Source organism: Dermacentor andersoni, chromosome 8 (assembly GCF_023375885.2).
Source record: "Dermacentor andersoni chromosome 8, qqDerAnde1_hic_scaffold, whole genome shotgun sequence".
Lineage (NCBI taxonomy): Eukaryota > Metazoa > Arthropoda > Arachnida > Ixodida > Ixodidae > Dermacentor > Dermacentor andersoni.
This window is the reverse complement of record NC_092821.1, coordinates 133638493-133657015: the sequence shown is the minus strand read 5'-3', so window position 1 is coordinate 133657015 and position 18523 is coordinate 133638493. Positions and strand designations below refer to the sequence as shown.

At 48.1% G+C, this 18523-nt stretch overlaps 1 protein-coding gene across 1 annotated transcript; it reads right to left on the bottom strand.

Moving 5' to 3' along the window:
* Positions 1-391: 391 nt before the first annotated feature.
* LOC129383268 (uncharacterized) lies at positions 392-17463 on the bottom strand. Its single transcript, XM_055067650.1, has 7 exons — positions 17178-17463; positions 15331-15481; positions 14232-14344; positions 12006-12156; positions 4400-4573; positions 2905-3036; positions 392-837 (listed from the first exon to the last, which is right to left on the bottom strand). The coding sequence occupies exons 1-7, from the start codon at positions 17378-17380 to the stop codon at positions 628-630; spliced, it is 1134 nt and encodes a 377-aa protein (XP_054923625.1). The 5' UTR covers positions 17381-17463; the 3' UTR covers positions 392-627.
* Positions 17464-18523: the final 1060 nt, after the last annotated feature.

The window sequence follows — 18523 nt, the reverse complement described above, 5'->3', positions numbered from 1 at the left end:
GCACTAAGCTCAAGAAGCCCCCCCCCCATCCCCCCCCCCCCCCCTCGAGCGATGAGAAACCTTGTTGTCCAGCCCCGACCTACCGACCCAGCTCGCGCTGGCGGCTAGGGGCTTGGAACTGCTGGACGCATATGGGACCCGAGAAGGTTCGACCCCGTCTGGTGCTAGCGCGCACCAACCTTTACTAAGGCGTCAATAAAACATGATTCTCTCTCTCTGTCCACGAGTCCGGACAACGCGGGCCCTCTGTGACGTGGGAAGGTGAGACGGACGAGAAAGTACGATATGTGTACGAACGAAAGAACAGACTGGCGGGCTAGTTGGTAACGTATCACTCGAGGTAAAGCGCAAAAGAACAAGCAGGACGACAGAAGGAGACGAAGGCATCAGCGCTGATAACAAGTGATTATTTATTGCGCAAGGTTACTACATACGTACAATGGTACAAGGGGAAGGAACCAGGGTGGTCCGCCTAACTGACCGCGTTACGCACAGTCAGTTAGGCGGGCGGCTTCATCAACGGCTGCTCTGAAGAATACAGTACGCGCGACCAGAACTATACTATATTTCACCGCATTCCACGAGAAATCGGCCCTGTGTCGAGGACCAGCGCAGCCGGCGGCGCTTTTAGGGCGCCGCGCTTCTTACGCAAACATCCTCTTTAAAAACCGCGTTCTGCCGCCGGAAGGAATCCACCACCATCTTCACCGCCCTCAATCGGCTGTTGCGGTGGTATCTGTTCAGGGCCGTACACATATTATGATAGTCGTCGTAGTCTATGTCGTAGACGGCGATGCCGAACGTCACGTTGGGCGCTATGCTCTTCGCGTGGCACAACTGCGCACGAAAAAAAGAAAGTGATGGAAGAATGAATCGCAGTTCACTAAAGGGGTATTGCACAGCGTATACCTGCTCATTAGAAGCGAAACTAAATTCCGGGGTCTTACGTGTCCGAAACCACGATCCGATTTCGAGGCACCCAAATCAAGTACAAGAGCGGTATATGTATCTCTTTTTCATTTCGCCCCCCGTCAAAATGCGGCCGCGATCGCACCCACCACCTCGATCCCTGCAGCGCAAGGCCTATATATATATATATATATATATATATATATATATATATATATATATATATATATATATTGTTGCCCACCTGCGGCAAGTTGTTTTTCCATCCACTTTCGTTCACATTAATTTATCGTTTCTTTATTTCGTTTATTAAACGCAACTAATTTCCCCAATGTTGCCCTTGGTGTCAGTGCTTTTTGGCCTATTATTCTATGACTAATAAATGTCGGGCCCCTCGGTTAACCCCCTTTCTTCCTTTCTTATCATATATATATATATACACACACAATAGGGTGTCATGGAAATGGAATTACACGGCTGTGCACTGCATTTATAACATTTTCGCGTCAATGATTCTGCACACATTTCACACTTATACGCGGTAATAGGCGCACCTATGAGGCTCCAAAACTTTGGCCGGCGGGCACAGCAGGTAAGGGAAAGCGGTCACGCGCAATGTGCTCGGTGCCACGAGTACCAACACGACATTTCCGGCTTGTAATTTTTTTTTGCGTTAACCAAAGGTCAGAACATTTTAAATTCTACAAAAAAAAATACTGGTGACCATGAGAATCCCCCCCCCTACAAGAAAAACCACTATAACACTAGTTTTCGTCTCCAATAAGATCTACAATCAAAAGTGCGTGATCATTTAATTTAACGGGCACCAACATATAGGAGTGGAACTTAGAGCTTGACAAAGAAGGCAGGAGTAGGAGCAGGAGGAACTGAAGAGAGAAGGCAGGGATGTTAACCAGAAATGCGTCTGGTTGGCTGCCCTCCCCCGGGGGACGGGAAAGAGGGACTGGAAAGGTTGAAAAGCAGGCATGGAGCACGCAACGGGCGACGGAACAAGAAATGTTAGGCGTAACGTTAAGATACACGAAGACAGCGGTGTGGCTTAGAGAGCAAACGGGGGTAGCCGAAATGCTGGTCGACATTAAAACGAGTAAATTGAGCTGTGCAAGCCATGTCATGTGTAGGACAGGCTGACCATTACTTTACATAATGGATGCCAAGGAAAGGGAAGCGATGTCCAGGACTACACACAATATGCTGGCTACAGACAATATGCAATATGCTGCAGTTGCACATGAAATTGGCTGATGATAATGATGATGGTCGTGATCCAGGAGGTGGATGCATCACGGCGTCGTCATGCACTGGATCTTTCAATTTGCGGCCAGTAGGAACCCGCTAAAATGCTCATTGCTTTGATGAGCGGTGTTGTGATACCTAGATAAATATTGCTACACAACTGGAGTGAATTTCGTAATGCGTCATGATGTCACGCTGATGTCAGCGACGTCAAGACCTGCTCCAGCATCAACATTAAATATGTGTAGTTTCGTGAAATTCATATTGCAGCCATTGCCCGTATACGTTCGAGACGCGTGTGGTATAGTTGCTACAACTTTTGAAATATGTGTCAGTGCTCCTTCAGCCAATAGGTGCTGCCTAAAACATAACGTCCATGACTGGTTTCCGGCCCCACAATCAATCCCACCTCATGCAGTTTGCAAAAGCAGAGGTTTCTAAATCCTGCAGTTTCAGTCATGTGACAACGGTCGCCGGGGACACTGGGCATTTGGACAGTGGGCCTCTTCGATTGGCCGTCTCGGACAGCCCAGGCCAGCCCGTAACATTGCATGCGCAACGCTCATTGGATGAAAGCACCTCCTCGTGCAGTGCTGGAGTGCCAGCGACAGATATTCGAAGAGGCCCACTGCCAATCGTCGCTAATAATCAATAAGCGCTTATAGTGGCTGCTGCCTGTGTGAAGCGGTGCAGCTAGACGCGTGATGGGTTTCTAGAGAAGAAAAGTTTGTTCTTCACCTTGGCAGCAAATGCCTTCTCGTTGTCGTAGACGAAGGTGCGATTCATGCTCTCGATGTAGGTAATAACGGCGTAGTGCTTTTCCGAATAATTTAACCGAGCCTGGAGACCAGAAAAACCACCGGGACACACCTGAGAAAGCAAAGCGCGAAAGCAAATCTTTAGTATGGTATGCATCCGGGTCGGTCGCTGCATCAACACGTGATGAGTAAACACCGCGGAGACGGCGACAGGCGCGAGAGTGACAGCTGCTGTCGTGTTTGGTGTGTCCCAACTTTAAGGTATGTACCCGCCCCCACCCCCCGTGTAAGTACGAACCATATTGAAGGAGAAAGCGTTACCTGCGAAGGTCCTATTTAAATAGGAAGCAACACAGGCACATTTTTGGGGGGGCAACCACTACCCCGAAGTTGACGAGGTCTGTTACAATTAAATAAAATGTTTAAGTTTGCCACCTGCACAGCACAGATTACTTTTTATCTTAGGCGTCAAGAGTTTTATAAAGAAACGGTTGAAAATTAGAACATTAGAAATGAGACAAATAGGCGAGTTTTTAATACTGTAACTATGTAATAAACAATGACATCACAATTCTGCAAACTGCAGCTACATTAGACATCTAAACAGGAGAAAAGTGATGTATTTTGGACCGCTTTCAAGTACACCGCTTATCTGTGGGTGGAAATTTCGGAAAGCCTTCCTAAGCATTGTCAGCTTTCCCGTAACCTAAACTTACGCACAGAACTTATCCGCTTTAGATGTTTTAACAGATGCCTATGACAGAACTTTGTTATGTGTCTTTGTGTGATGATTTATGGATTTGTAAACTTCGTGGTTAATGTTTTTTAATCTTGACCCATTTGGGCTTCTTTCGTGAAACATTTCCAGTCCTAAGTCAATGTTCTGCTTCCTGCAGTCGAAAGAGTGCCGATTTCGCTTTTCAAACAACAAGTTTCATTCACATTGGTCATGAAATTGTTTGGCCAAAAAAGTTATTCGCTTTACATGTATATGCAGAGGCAAATCTCAGTCATCCCCGACCGAAAGTTTCATTTTAGGCGACATACGAAGAAAGGCTGTCTCGCTGACTTGCTGCCACCATTTCAAGCTTAGGGACGGGCTTCAGGAATCGATTACACAACTGTAGTTCATCGAACCTCCGAAATATGCTCTAAAAAAATTCGCACCGTTTGGGACTTATATTGCACCCAACAATACCCTTTATCTATCTTGCGCCCATTTTACTTTCTTTATAAAGCTGCACTCTTGGTGCTTTCCTAATCTACAACTCCCCCAACGCCCCGAAATCCTCCTGTCCATCCAAGGCCACGTCACCTAAACGGTTCAGGAGGAGTCGAGACACCTCCCTTTCGAGCGTCCGGCTTCGTCCGGTGTCCGGAGCACAACGTCGTAAAACCGGAGTGTGTAGTGCTTCCTATAGAAGTTCGAGCATGCCAACCAAAGATTTGGGACCATATACGTTACGGTCGCTTACCTCAGTGTAGCTGCCGAACGACTCGATGTTTGCGTCAGATGAACAACGCGTAAAGAAGTCAACTAAATCCGGGTGCAGAGGCTCTGTCCAACGCCCCTTCATGGTCACTGACACGAGGCCTCTAGTGTGCGCGCCCAGGGAGAAGAGCTTGCGAAGGCTGGACACGGCGGTCGACTGCAATGTAGACGAATCATCAAGAACACACATTCTTTTATAAAGTTACGTTTATAATGTACACCTCTTTATACACATATGTTGGAATATTTGAACTCTGCGGCTCAAAAAATAAAAAAAGGAATACGTTATAAGCCCTCTGGTCTAAAACAGCACGACAGTTCAAGCGAAACTGCAAATGTTTCTTTTTTCTCGGGAACCAGAACCTGTAGCTGAATTGGTCTGTTTTTATTTTTAGATCTGTAACAATGTTCCACCAAAACCGCGCATTGTTCAATCGTGCCAATGTGTTTTCACGCTACCTCTAAAGCTAGGCCTGTTTATTTTTTTGCTGCACCGGAAACTAGTCTTCTTCGGCTGTCGATCCAGATACTTCTGTATTCGTTTTCTGTGTCTGTGAAAATAAAGTGCTTTTATTCATTTATTTATTTATTTTCTGATATGAATACAGTGCAAGAGAGCAGCCGGCTGCGTGTCTCGACCAGAGCAGCTCAGCCAATCTTGAGCTCGCGCCTCCCGGACGACTGGGGACGTGGCTGCACCACCGGGCATTCCTCTTCACTACAATCGCCCCCCATAGAAAAAGGAGCCATCCTGGCGACTCATGGTGAAGATAGACTCATGGGGTCGTAATACGGCTTCAGGCGTTGTACGTGGACGGTTTCCCGACCACGGCAGCGTTGGTCCGTAGGTGGCGTGACAGGCTCGACAATATAGTTAACAGGTGATGTGTGCGCGACATCATGGTAGGGTCCTTGATATTTGGAAACAAGCTTGGATGACAGTCCAGCAGGAACGCAAGGAACTCAAAGCCAAACAAGGGAGTTCGAACGAAAGTGACAATGCGGGTGGTAATTGTCACGTCGACATTTTTGTTGCCATTGGTCGACGGCTGTAAAGGAACGCGCGAGCTGACGGTATTCCTCTGCGCGGCGGGCAGCTTCAGAGATGGGCGTAGATTCGGATGAGTCGGGTCTGTACGGAAGAATGGTGTCGAGGGTAGTCGAAGGTTCGCGGTCATACAAGAGGAAGAATGGGGAGACGTTTGTGGTCGCCAGTGGTGCAGTGTTGTAGGCGAACGTGATGAACAGCAACATGAGGTCCCAATCAGTGTGATCAGAGGCGACGTATTTTGAGAGCATGTCGCCAAGGGTGCGGTTAAATTTTTCCGTCAGAACATTAGTTTGAGGATGGCAGGCGGTGGTGGTGCGATGAATGATGCGACATTCAGCAAGCAGCGGGTTTCGACTTCGGAGTGGAAGACACGTCCTCTATCACTCAAAAGTTCGCGAGGTGAACCGTGACGGAGAATAATGTTTCTCATGAGGAAGGATGCTATATCACGAGCGGTGGCAGCAGGCAGAGCGGCTGTTTCTGCGTATCCCGGCAAATGGCCGATGGCGACGACTATCCAGCAGTTTCCGGAAGCCGTGCTCGGAAGGGGTCCATACAGGTCAATGCCCATGCGATTGAAGGGCCTGTCAGGACACGGGATTGGCTGGAGTGGACCAGAGACATGCTGAGCAGAAACCTTGCGGCGTTGGCACTGAGGGCACAACCGAATGTACTTGCACACAAAGGTGTGCATGCCACGCCAATAAAACCTAGAGCGAAGGCGGGTGTACGTCTTGGAGACACCCGCATGTACACACTGCGGGTGAGTATGGAAGGCAGAACATATTTCCCCGCGAAAATGTCGAGGTATGACCAGCAACCACTTGCGGACGTCAGAGATGTAATTCCGGTGATAGAGAAGTCCATCCCGAATTTCGAAGTGAGATGCTTGACGGCGCAAAGCTCGAGAAGGTGAAGGAAAAGTCGACGGGTTTGAAAGGAAGCGGATAAGTACTAATCAGGCACCCTTGCGTTGCTCCGAAGCCATGTCGCAGCCTGCTGGGAACGAAAGTACTTGGTCAACGGCAGAGAGGCAGGCATCGCTTTCGGTTGACACGGGCGAACGGGAAAGCGCGTCGGCATCGGTGTGGCGGCGGCCAGACCTGTAGACAACGCGCACGTTGAAATCTTGCAACCGCAAAGCCCCGCGAGCTAATCGACCTGAGGGGTCCTTCAACATGGACAGCCAAGAATGTGCATGGTGGTGTGTAATCACGTCCAAGGGGCGGCCATAGAGGTAGGTTAAGTTTACCAAGTGCCCAGATTATGGCCAAACATTGCTTCTCCGTAACGGAATAATTATTCTCGGCTTTGGTGAGGCTGCGGATTGCGTATGCAACGACGTACTCGTCAAATCCAGATTTGCGCTGCGCGAGCACAGCGCCGAGTCCAACACCGCTTGTGTACTTCGGTCGGAGCTGTCGGGTCGAAGTGGCGCAGTATAGGCAGCGAGGGCTGTAGACGGCGCAACTTTTGGAAGGCATCGTCACAAGCGGAAGACGAGCCGTAATCGTTCAAGTCGCTCTGTAGAAGCTGATTCAAGCGATCGGTGATGGACGCAAAATTCCGAATTAAGCGGCGAAAGGAGGAACACAGGCCAAGGAAGCTGCGAAGTTCTTTTACGGAGGAAGGTTTGGGAAAATCAGCAACTGCACGGAGCTTGGCGGCGTTAGGATGAATACCGTGTTTAGATACTACATGGCCAAGGATGGTGAGCTGACTTGCGCGAAGTGACATTTCTTCCAGCCTACAGAGATGGGTGGGATAATCGAGCGAAAAAATGACCACATCATCTAAGTAGCACAGGCACGTTTTTCACTTGAGACCACGCAAAAGCTTGTCCATCATACGTTAAAATGTTACAGGGGGGCATTGCAAAGTCCGAAAGGCATGACACAAAATTCATATAGGCCATCTGGTGTTACAAAGGCCGTTTAAGGTTGGTCTTCGGGTGCCATGGGGACTTGCCAACAGCCGCTCCGTAAGTCGATAGAAGAGAAGAACTCCGCGCATTGGGGACAGTCAAGGGCGTTGTCAATTCTCGGAAGAGGGTAAACATCTTTACGTGTTATTTCGTTAAGACGACGGTAATCGACACATAATCGAATCGATCCATCCTTCTTAACAAGAACAACGGGAGATTCCCAGGGGCTATGCGAAGGCTGAATGACGCCGCGCTTGAGCATGTCAGCAACTTGGTCGTCGATAAGACGGCGCTCTGTCGCGGGTACAAGATATGGTTTTTGTCGCAGTGGCGCACTGGTACCCGTGTCAATGCGACGACAAGCAGTTGACTAGCGGCCCAAGGGAACATGCTGGCAGTCGAAAGACGAGCGGAACTTGTCGAGAAGCTGGGAGCGTTGCGAAACAGTCAACGTGCCGGCGATGGAGCTATGTAAAACATCGGACGAAGTCGGCTCCTGTGCGGGGTTACAGGTCATTCCGGCGACCTCATGAGTGGCGATGGAACCAGTTGGCGTGTCAATGATGGCAGGAGGGTCGACACATTGGGAACGGCCAACGCACTTCCCATGTAGGAAAGTGAGAGGACAGGGCAATCGGTTGGCGACGAGCAGTTTGCTGACGCCGGCATTAACGTACAAAAGAGCGAAAGGCAGCGGGGAACATTTGCGACGAGCGAAAATTGCAGATGGCGTAAAAAGTGCGCTGGCATCAGCAACAATGATGCATGACACTGTGGAAAAGGCAGACGCGTGCGGTGGAATTGTAAATCTTCGGAAACTAATACTTTTATCTTCAGGTTCACGAGCGTCAAGGAGTCGGGCATGACACAGCGTTTGAAATTCCCCTTCAGCAGGAGAACAGTCGATGACGGCCTTATTAGCGGAAAGGAAGTCCTAGCCCAAAATAAGATCGTGGGAACAAGAACACAGCACCGAAAATTCGACGATGTAGAGGAGGCCGTCGGTCACAACGCGAGCAGTACACGCAGCTGCAGGCGTGATCCGGTCTGCGCTGTCAGTACGAAGTGACACGTTTGACAGTGGCGTCATAACTTCTCTGACCGACCACAACGTTTGGCAGTACTAACTGAAACTGCAGCACCAGCGTCAACGAGGGCGAGTGCAGCGACGCCGTCCACATATACATCAATAACATTAGTCGGAGAAGGGAGAGCCTTGGTCTGCTCGTGGGAGACGCAGTTCTCTCCTCTGGAACTGGGACGATTAGTTTTCCCGTTCCGGCGCAGAAGGACAACGACGCATCGGTGAAAGCGAGCGGCGTCGAGGCGATGGCGAACGGCAGTCAGCAAAAGGGCGGTGGTCCGTGTAGGAAGACATGTGGCCAGGGTTTTGAGTCGCGGAGGATGTCGGGTACGGGGAAACGTATGTTGCGGCGTCGAAGCTACGGCGGTAGGCCGTTGCGCGGCGACGACACAATCGCGCAACGTGACCAGATAGACCACAGGCAAAACATATTCGCCGGTTGTCAGGAGTACGCCATTGCCCACTGCTGTGTATGTACCGCGGCTGAACGAAGTGAGGAGCTGGACGCAGTGGCACGACTGATGGGGATGGCGCAAAGGTCGGAGGTGGTGGCCGCGCGAGAGCCTCGGCATAGGTGAGAGGTGCAGTCACCTCGGGAAAAGCAACGGGAGTCGGCACAGGCGGAGTCTCGCGGGTAGAAGGGAGAGCTGCGCAAACTTGCTCGTGGACGATCTGGCGAAGGTTGGCCGGCAAAGGGGAAGGTCAGCAGCGAAAGCTGACGAGTGACCTCAGCACGGACGAACTCTTTTATCTGGCAAAGCAGGGAGTCCATCTCAGGAGCCGCGGTCATGCTCGCGAGGGTTTCGTCGGACGCAGGGGTCGCCGCGTGAGAAGACGCTGTCTGCAGAGCTCGTCAAAACTTTGGCAAAGCTCAATGACCCGAGAAACACTGCCTGTGTTTTTGGTCAGCAGCATATGAAAGGCATCGTCGGGAATGTTCGTCATGATGTGGCGTATCTTGTCAGCCTCTGCCCTCGTCGGGTTGACACGGCGGCAGAGGTAGACGATGTCCTCTATGTAGGTGGTGAACGTTTCACCAGTTTGCTGGGATTGGCTTCGTAGGCGTTGTTCAGCGCGAAATTGGCGCACGCCAGGGCGGCCGAAATCTTCTGCGATGCTGGTTTTGAAGCTAGCCCACGTGCGGAGATCGGCTTCGTTGTTTTTGAACCACAGCTTGGCGACGCCAGATAAATAGAAGGTCGCGTTGCTGAGCTTGAGGGGATCGTCCCATTTGTTGGTGTTGCTGGCGTGTTCATACGCGTCCAGCCAATCTTCAACGTCTTTCTCATCGATGCCGCTGAAGATATCAGGATCCCGCTGACGCTGGGCACCGGCACATACGATGGCAGGAGTAACCGGGGGGGGTATAGGTCTGGGCTCGTCAGGCATGACGGATGGCAGAGTTCGGGTGCGTAATTCCAGGCTGGGGGAAAACAGCAGCATCTCCACTAGAATCTAATATGAATACAGTACAAGAGAGCAGCGGGCAGCGTGTTTCAACCAGAGCAGCTCAGCCAATCTCGAGCTCGCGCCTCCCGGACGACTGGCGATGTGGCTGCAGCGCCAGGCATTCTTCACCACAATTTATTTATTTTGTTTTTGTTGATCTCCTTGTATTTATTTATTTATTTATTGAATTAGTGAATTAAGTATTTTGACGCACTTTTTCGTTCTAATACTAGGTATATGCACTCGATAATTACGAGTGAGCGGCGTTGCAACGGCAGCATTTCAAACGACATCGAATGCAACCGGTCCACCAGAATTGATGAGACAACTGAAATCAGCTGAAGTCTGCGTGCATGTTGCCTGCATTTGCGGGCTTCTTTCACGCTCGGAAAAACACTGTTATGAAGCGTGTATTGAGCAACAGAAAGCTGTATCGGGAGTTTTGCATGTCGCTCTGCAATTTCCTCATTGACATATTTCATCTAACTATAATATTTCAGAAGTTCCTTATTCAGGCTAATTATCTAATTAGGCAGAATTAAAAAAATAACAAGTTGGGCACTCCCAAGCAACAGCAAATGACATTACCTTGGTTCTGTCCAGCTACGTGGCATTCGCATATTTTCAAACTCTGGCAAAAGTTAGCTGGGACGCCCGGTATAAGATGCGTAAATATAGCGAAAGAGGGTTCGGTAATATATGCAGCCCTTCTAATTAGACCAGGAATGGGAAAGTTTCGCCACCCATTTGACTTAACATGACCCCCATTACCACGAAACATAATCCTGGTGCAACCTAGAGTCACCTGGGGAGATTGGCCAGCATAGCTCTAGGCAGCTGTATTGCACTTTCGAAAACTCAAGTGATTTTTCTTGCAGAAGCTGCATTTCAATCACAGGCACTTTTACTTCGCGCAGAGAATCACCTTCGGTTTACCTCCAGTTTTCTAATTGTGGGCAACGTGCTAAATTCTTCACCGCTCGTAAGACGCAAACCTAACGCTCCGAAGTGCTCGCACAGGCAATGTTTTGCAAAAGCCGCAATTAACCCACACATTTTTTTTTTAACATTTCCTAAACACCACTCGGAACCTGACCCTTACATTGGCTAAGCATAAACAAGGTGCCTCGTTTAGTTCCCTGGGGGACACTGGGATAAGGTCATATAATGCACGAAAAAAGAAAAAAAAACGAGAATTCGAGGATTATCTGCAACGCTCCTAATTGTGTCAGAAGCGTTCAAATGTTGCAACACATTGCTCTTGGGATGGCCATAATTTCCATTAAATATAAAAATTTAACGCAGAGTTATCTCGGTACATTGGAAAACGTATAGGTTAATGGCCGCGTTGCATTTGTGGCACTTGGTAAGAATCTTTTTTTTGTTTTTTTGTTTTTTGCATGAGCTGTGTTTGATCCGAACGCATTGAACATCGCACACAGATTCGCCATAGCGGTCAGTTATTTTTTTACTTTGACCTTGGTGACATTTGTAGTTATGTCACGTTGCATTCTACACGGTGCGTCAATCGTGAAGAACACACTCGTGGCGCTTCAGATCCTTTGCGCATGCGCACGCATTTCAAGATTTCGCTGCGTATTGCCCACATTACCCACACCTTCTCAAAAATATAGACTTCATGATCGAGTATCTGTTTTTCACAAAACTAAGAAAACTGACACGATGTTTTTTGAATGCTTCTAGTCGCACTAAAAGCTTCGCTGTAAAATTGCTGTAGTGAAGTCGGTCGCTATAAGTGTGCGCCTCTTGCAAGCACGGTGGTGCACCCATAATGCGCACTATGCGAACTACACGATTGCTGGTGAACTTCGTCCTCGTCACTTCAAACCACTTCACGAATATGCAAATTGGTCGTTTTTCAACAAGATACAGCTTTATGAACGCAACCATTGTCACTTACTATGCGCGAAGGCAGTGTATCACTGCCTCCTACGCTTTAATGTATGGGGAAAAAATTCGCACGCGGTACAAAGTTTTGCTGAAAGAGCTAGCTGACGCCCTTGTTTGCGAGGCACATGAACTCTGCGTATAGGCGTGTGTAGAGTGAAACGTGTGCCAACCAGGTCGAAGTTGTAGTCCCGGGCGATGTCATCCGGAGGAGTGTCGTCCGGATGACGCGTTGGAGGCATGACCGCGCAGTGCGGCACCATGTTGTCGCCGAACCGGTAGTGACCGAACGCGATGAACAGGTACGGACTGAAACCGAGGTCCCTGTTTCGCGATAACGGATGAAAACAAACAATAAGGAAGATAACTTAGTCCAAGATGCATCCTCGAACGCGAGTCGAGAGACGAACCCAAGCAGCGCGATGTGCTTTTCAATTTGGAAATTCCCTACCCGAATTACCTTATTTTCTATCGCCTCGGGCTGGGTTTGGATATCGAAATTTCCCAGTCGCATAGAATGCCGACATTCAACAATAACGACTTCCTAAGAGGAAGCTTTAGCTCGGGCAGAACTCCGACGCGGCCTATTCAGATACATCTAAAACGCAAGAAAAAAACGTTTTTCCGAGATAACCCCCGGACCGATTTTAATTAACTTTGTTGGATTTGAGAAAGAAAGTTAAATTCCAGTGACTGTTCGCAGCGGAATTTCGATTTAGGGCCTGAATTTGGTTAAACTGGTTTTCAGAAATACGAAAGTTTGCAAAAGATAGAAGCACGAAGTTTACAAAATTAATAACTCTACATCAAGAAAGATATCGCGGTTCTGTAAACGGCACTCATTAGATAGTTCAAAGCGGACAAATTCAATATGTCAATTTATATCTTACGTGAGTTCGTTACGTTGTGTGGGAGGGTTCTGAAAAAGCTATATTTCCGTATTACTGAATTTTTTTAGATTCATATGTAACATATCAATTTTGTCCGCTTTAGATGTACTAACATATTGAATTTACATAATTGTGATATCATTTTTCATTGCTGAGTTACAGAGTTGTAAACATGATAGTTTCGTGTGCTGAAAATTTTCGATTTTTCCCAATTTTTAATAAAAAGTTGACGACCTAACTCCGAAATTCGAAACCAACAGTCACTATATTTTAAGTTTTCCTTTTCTATGGAACAACCCTCCCGAAATTTGGTGAAGTGGTTGCCGAGAAAAACGAATTCTCCTTTGACATGTATTTAGATACGAGCACCCGAGCTAAGGCTCCCTCTTAATGTAGACTGGTACAATGAATATTTTCTCACTTCCGAGCAATATTAAATTAAAGAGCTTTTGGTTCCCTTTTGGCAAAAAAAAAAAAAGAAACAGAGGGCTTAGATGCATAATTTCAAACAGGTACTACCGTTTATAACCGGACCTCTAATCAATTGAAGAGCTTATAAATGTCAAACAATTGACAGATGTTCGTACCTGGAGCACCATCGCGATGACATTAATGAGACACAACGGCACCAAGGCACCAGACGCGTGTAGTGTTGCAGTAGTTAAAACAGAAAATCCCGCTGGTACGTCACGGCAGATCTCTTTAAAACAATTCAAAAGCAATGAGATTCTCCGCATATTGTTTTGCTTTGTCTAAATTGAGAAAACGATTTTTTGCTTTTTGCAGGAGGCCTATAGATGAGGCATCTTCATTGAAAGATATTGAGCAAGAAGTTGACTGCTCTATGTGAATAAATGCTCTTCAGCTTATGCTTATACGCAGCAATCACAGCTTCACTGAAGCGCAATAACTCATAAAAGACCATAATTTGCAATTTGGAGTTCTCTCCGAAGCGTTCCGGAAGTGTTACTTGAAACAGTGAATCCTGGAATCGAATGGGAATGGAATTACAATGACTATTCGAATCCGTATTCGAAATTCGTATTAATCGTACATCCCCAACATTCAAGGTGGGCTCATTACACGGTACTTGAAAACATTACAGCGGATGGGTACGCGTTATCGCACCATTAAAGATGGTGGTTTGTCCCATGGTTAACACCTTTACCCTTAAGGCATTGTATAGCACATGACAGCGAGGTGAAAATACACCAACGATGAGGCAACTCATAGTTGAAAACTGTGTGTTCATTCTGACCAGACGGTGGGAACCAAAATGTTGACACGAAAGCTTGATAGCGATGGTTATCAGAGTATTATTTCATCGGATTTACATTTCGTGTCGTCTATCGCAGCTAAAATCACGTTAACTTGCCACAACAAAGAAAAGTCCACCTGTCTTCATCAACGATTTCATCTTAACCCTTAAAACTGGAGGTGTTAGTGACGGCAGTTGACCAAGCACACGCCATACAACCACAAGTGTGCTAATGCGCGCTTCAAACTGACCTGCAATCCGCGGCAAAAGCCAAACTCCATCCCAGATCCGGTTGCGGCATAGCCAGCGCCGTGATTGAAAAGTTGCCCTGCGCTCTCTGAGTGTCAAGCAGCCGGTTCATCGCCTGCGTGGCAAAAAAAAAAAAAAAAGAATGGGTAAAGTCGATCTACAACAACTCTTAGCAGGCATACCGCAAAACAACGACAGCGGATAGCGAAGAACTTAGACACTGGCTATTATTTCCGAGTCTGACTGCTTTCATGGTAGAATGCAAAAACCCGTTTTTAATGCTTTAGCATTAGGAGTGTCAAAGCGAGAAAAAACTGGACGTCGTTGAACATACATACATGAACGAGAAGAAATGGGTTTAACCGGGGGGCCCGATATTCATTAATCATAGCATAATAAGCCAACAGACACCAAGGATTACACAGGGGAAGTTACTTGTACTTACTAACAGAAAGGAATGATAAATTATTGGAAATGAAAGTAGATGAAAAAACAACTTGCCGAAGGCGGGGATTGATCCCACGTCTGCCCATTACGCTTGCGATGCTCTACCGATTGAGCTACCGCGGCGCCGTTCTCCCAGAAACAAGGTGGATGGGAGAACGTACAAGTAATTTCCCTGTCTTGTTCTTGGTGTCTGTTTGTTGGCTTCTCATGGTATATATATATATATATATACACCGGGAAAAAGGTTATTGTGAACATGCATAAAACAGCAGAAAACTGGATCGGGAATTTTGCATGACGGTCTGCAATTTCCTACTTCACAATTTCGCTGTGATTATATTTGAGAACGTTCTTACTTAACAATACCTAATTACGTAATTAGGTGAAATTCAAGAAAGATAGTGTGACTTGATCCAATCGACGAGAAACGACGTCACCTCGGTTCTGTCCAGCTACGTGGCACTCGCATATCCTTTCTTTTTATTTTGGCAACAAACATTTCTCAGTGAATCGTATTGGTTACTGCACCCGTTCCACTGACCCGCAGCTAGTTAACGGCGATGGATCCAGAAGCGTCGATTCTTACACTTTATTGATTTTTCCGATGACATTTCGTGTCATTTCTCTCCAAATGTGCGATACGTGAAACTGTACCTTAAGTGTGGCGATGGCCGCTTTCGTCTGGTTTCGAACAGCCGTCGCGGGTGTGTCGAGGATACCGACGTGGAAAATGCCGTGTTCCCAGAAGGGTGCAAGTGGACTGGGGTTCATAACCTTCAGAGCGTCCTCCGCCGTCGCCAAATAGCTGCAGTAAAGAAAAGATAGAAAAAAAACCTTAAGACTGAAAGGCATCGTATCCATTATCAGTGGAGTTCACCAGTTATAACGCTAGTTGCATTCTGCTCGGGGAAAGGTCTATTGTTCCTTGTCCTCAATGAGGCGTGTAGCATCTTTATTCAAGGGACACTGACGTGGTCTCGTCGGCTATGCATAGGGTGTACTCGCGTTACAGCAATGGAATCGTGGGACAGCAATCCGCCATTGCAATAAATCGCCTAACTCTGACTGACCACCATTGAAGGTGTAGTGAAGGTGCCAGCCGACGTCGTGCTCACATTTTTACAGCAAGGCTGTTTAAGGCTAGGGTTCCGGGCATTTATTGTTCTGCGTCAACAAAAAATGTGGTTCGACATGGAAAACCACGAGTTTAGTGCACACAGGGTCCAAACGCAATGGTGCATATACCCCTGTGGACTCCACGTGGAGGGCTCCGGGACCTGTAACGCGTCCTTCAAATACCCTTGTCACTCCTGCAGGCCCAAAGAGGTCCCAGACACAAGGGTAAGGACTGATGCTACGATCGGATCCCGAAAGGCCGAACTAGGTCGGCCATGTCTGCGTTCGCACCGCCCTCTCTTTGTCGGTTTTTCAAGCGCTTGCGTATCCAGTTTCCTTTCCTTCCACTCTCCCCTGGTGGAGGTACCGCCGAAATTTCAGGCGTGTCTGCTATCCTCCGCCTCCTCGGGGCGGCGGTCCCATCGTCCACGCGTACGTACATGCATAAAAAAGAACGGAAGCACAAGTTGCCGTTCTCAATTCTTTAATTTCCCGTCTCTCTTGTCGTCCTAATGGGGAGGAATCGTATAGTCCGTACTCCCTAGGAGCAGCGCGCCTAGGAAGAGCGACGTCTCGTAGGCGCTTGACGTTTTCTGCACGATCTCCATCGATGGTTTTTGACACCCGCCGGCGACGATTGCATTCTCGTCTCTGTTCCTGCCGTCGCTCTTCGTAGGCACGTTACTCCTCGGGAGTCCGGACTATACGTGAATATGTTGGAATTTATTATAATAGTAACAGGGGTGATACGAGAAAGTGTGTGCGTATGCCTATCATCACGATGACCCCCGATAAAGACAATAAATGCATTCGCACCTTTGTTCAAAATTTTGTGTCACCTCTGTGTCATGTGTTAGATAGCTTCACTGGTCATCCACTTTCACAGAGTGGAATGTAATTGTTTTTTTTTTAATGAGATGGCTTTCTGCGTAGTTGTAGGGTGCTCCATGTCTGGTGGCAGTAAAACGAGGAAGAAGGAGGTAACGTATACACTGACGTTTTCAGCCTGCCGAAAATAATGGAACACCAATGTGAGGGCGCAAAGTCCCTAAGAGCGAGACGACGCGGTTTTGCGGCTGGCGCAGATAGAAGCATGCGAATTTTGACGCAGCGAGGCCGGAGGTGCTAGTTTGTGGCGATCACTTCGTAACAGGCAATTCCATAAGAAGGTCGTTGCAAACTAGGCGACGTGTCAATCATGGAAGCATGCGCGGTGAACTGAAAGCAAACATGGGGAAGGTAAAATTAAGGGAACACCAAAAATTGAGGAATGCTAGAAATGCTGTCACTAAATATTAACACTAATTGGGGCACTGAAATGCATCGGGACAATCTGGAACACTTGTAAGCGCCTGGGGACACTAAAAATGGCTCCGGCCGCTCACTCGAATGCGAAGCCAACACCAAGGGTTGTACGTCGGTAAGAGCGGTGGTTGAAGAGGAAAGTGTAGAGGCTGGTGCTGTAGGTCGCCTTGTCGGGGAGCAGGTTGTGGCCTCCCTTGTACAGCGAGTCGAAGAAGAGGAAGTCGCACAGCGCGTCCGGCGGGAACACCGGAGTCATGATAGGCCTATCGCCCATGGTACACATCACGGGCTGCTTGTCGATTGCTGCGCAGGAAGTGTTCGTAAGGACAACACAGCAACGGGCATCGTCCAGATCATGAAAATCATGTCTATATCATGGAAAGAGCAATTCTGCAGGCGAAGTCGATACTCAACTCCCGCTTGCTGAGTGGTATTTTACTCACTGAAGAGAGATGAAATTCACTCTTCAATTATAACCACTCCGCAATAAAATATTAGCAAATAATGTGGTATGTGTTTTTTTTTTCCGCGCCGGTTAAGATGAGCGGGGAATCTCACAAAGCAGTGTTCGAGTTCTAGGCCTCCACATCGACACAGGTGTTGATGCAGCAGCATGAATTCGCAACATCACTCTGACCTGGCGTCAGATACTCTACCTAATCCACCACATCGCGTCCAAAAGCGGGGGCAGTGAGGAGCGGACTCTCCTCAGTCTCGTTACTACTCTACTAATCTCATGAGCGGTGCGATCCTATGATTTCCACAGTCTTACACAAAAGCATCGAAAAAAAAACTCGAATCTCTGAACCACGAAGCCATGAAGGTCGTCACCGGCCTGCCGCGTTTCACACCTTTGCAACGCCTTGCCAAAATGACCCTGGATGAATTCGATCGAGGCAACAGCCGAGACTGCCAAGCATGCACATCAATTCCGACTAAGAACAACGATATTCGGTCGCAGCATCCACTCGTTTCTAGACCTGTCAATCACCTTGATGCCTCATCTCTAATTTCCTGCTCCGTGGGATTGTCAGCACCGATGCCCGAAACGAGAATGCCGATCACGTAAGAGAGGCAGTTGTCTTAAACAAGGTGGCATTAAGTCGAAGTTCGCGACGCTTCTCCTCTTCACTGTGCTGTCTACACAGAACGTTGCTCTTGGTGACGAAGCTTCAGCCATAGCCTATTGCCCACGTAGCACCGCAGCCTGCTCCTCCCGCCGCCCGACCTGCAAAGACCCATTAACGGCGAACGTCGCTGTGATATCCGCTGCCTCCGACGCCGTCCTCAAGCCTGCTTTTGCAGCCTTCACTCATCAGATTGTTTACACAGGCGCGCAAGCCTCGATAAAGGCCTGCGCCCGGTTGGACTCGCGTAGTGGTGCTGTTCACTCGACACACCTGGCGATGTGAATTGCCGACGGGGC

What these genes read in the sequence shown, in the direction of transcription:
- LOC129383268 (XM_055067650.1), bottom strand. Translation starts at nt 17,380, where the DNA reads ATGTGTACCATGGGCGATAGGCCTATCATGACTCCGGTGTTCCCGCCG. An exon ending in CGGCCATCGCCACACTTAAG is followed by an intron (nt 14,345 to 15,330) that starts GTACAGTTTCAC and finishes TTTGCCACGCAG; the next exon opens with GCGATGAACCGGCTGCTTGA. An exon ending in GCTTTTGCCGCGGATTGCAG is followed by an intron (nt 12,157 to 14,231) that starts GTCAGTTTGAAG and finishes ATCGCGAAACAG; the next exon opens with GGACCTCGGTTTCAGTCCGT.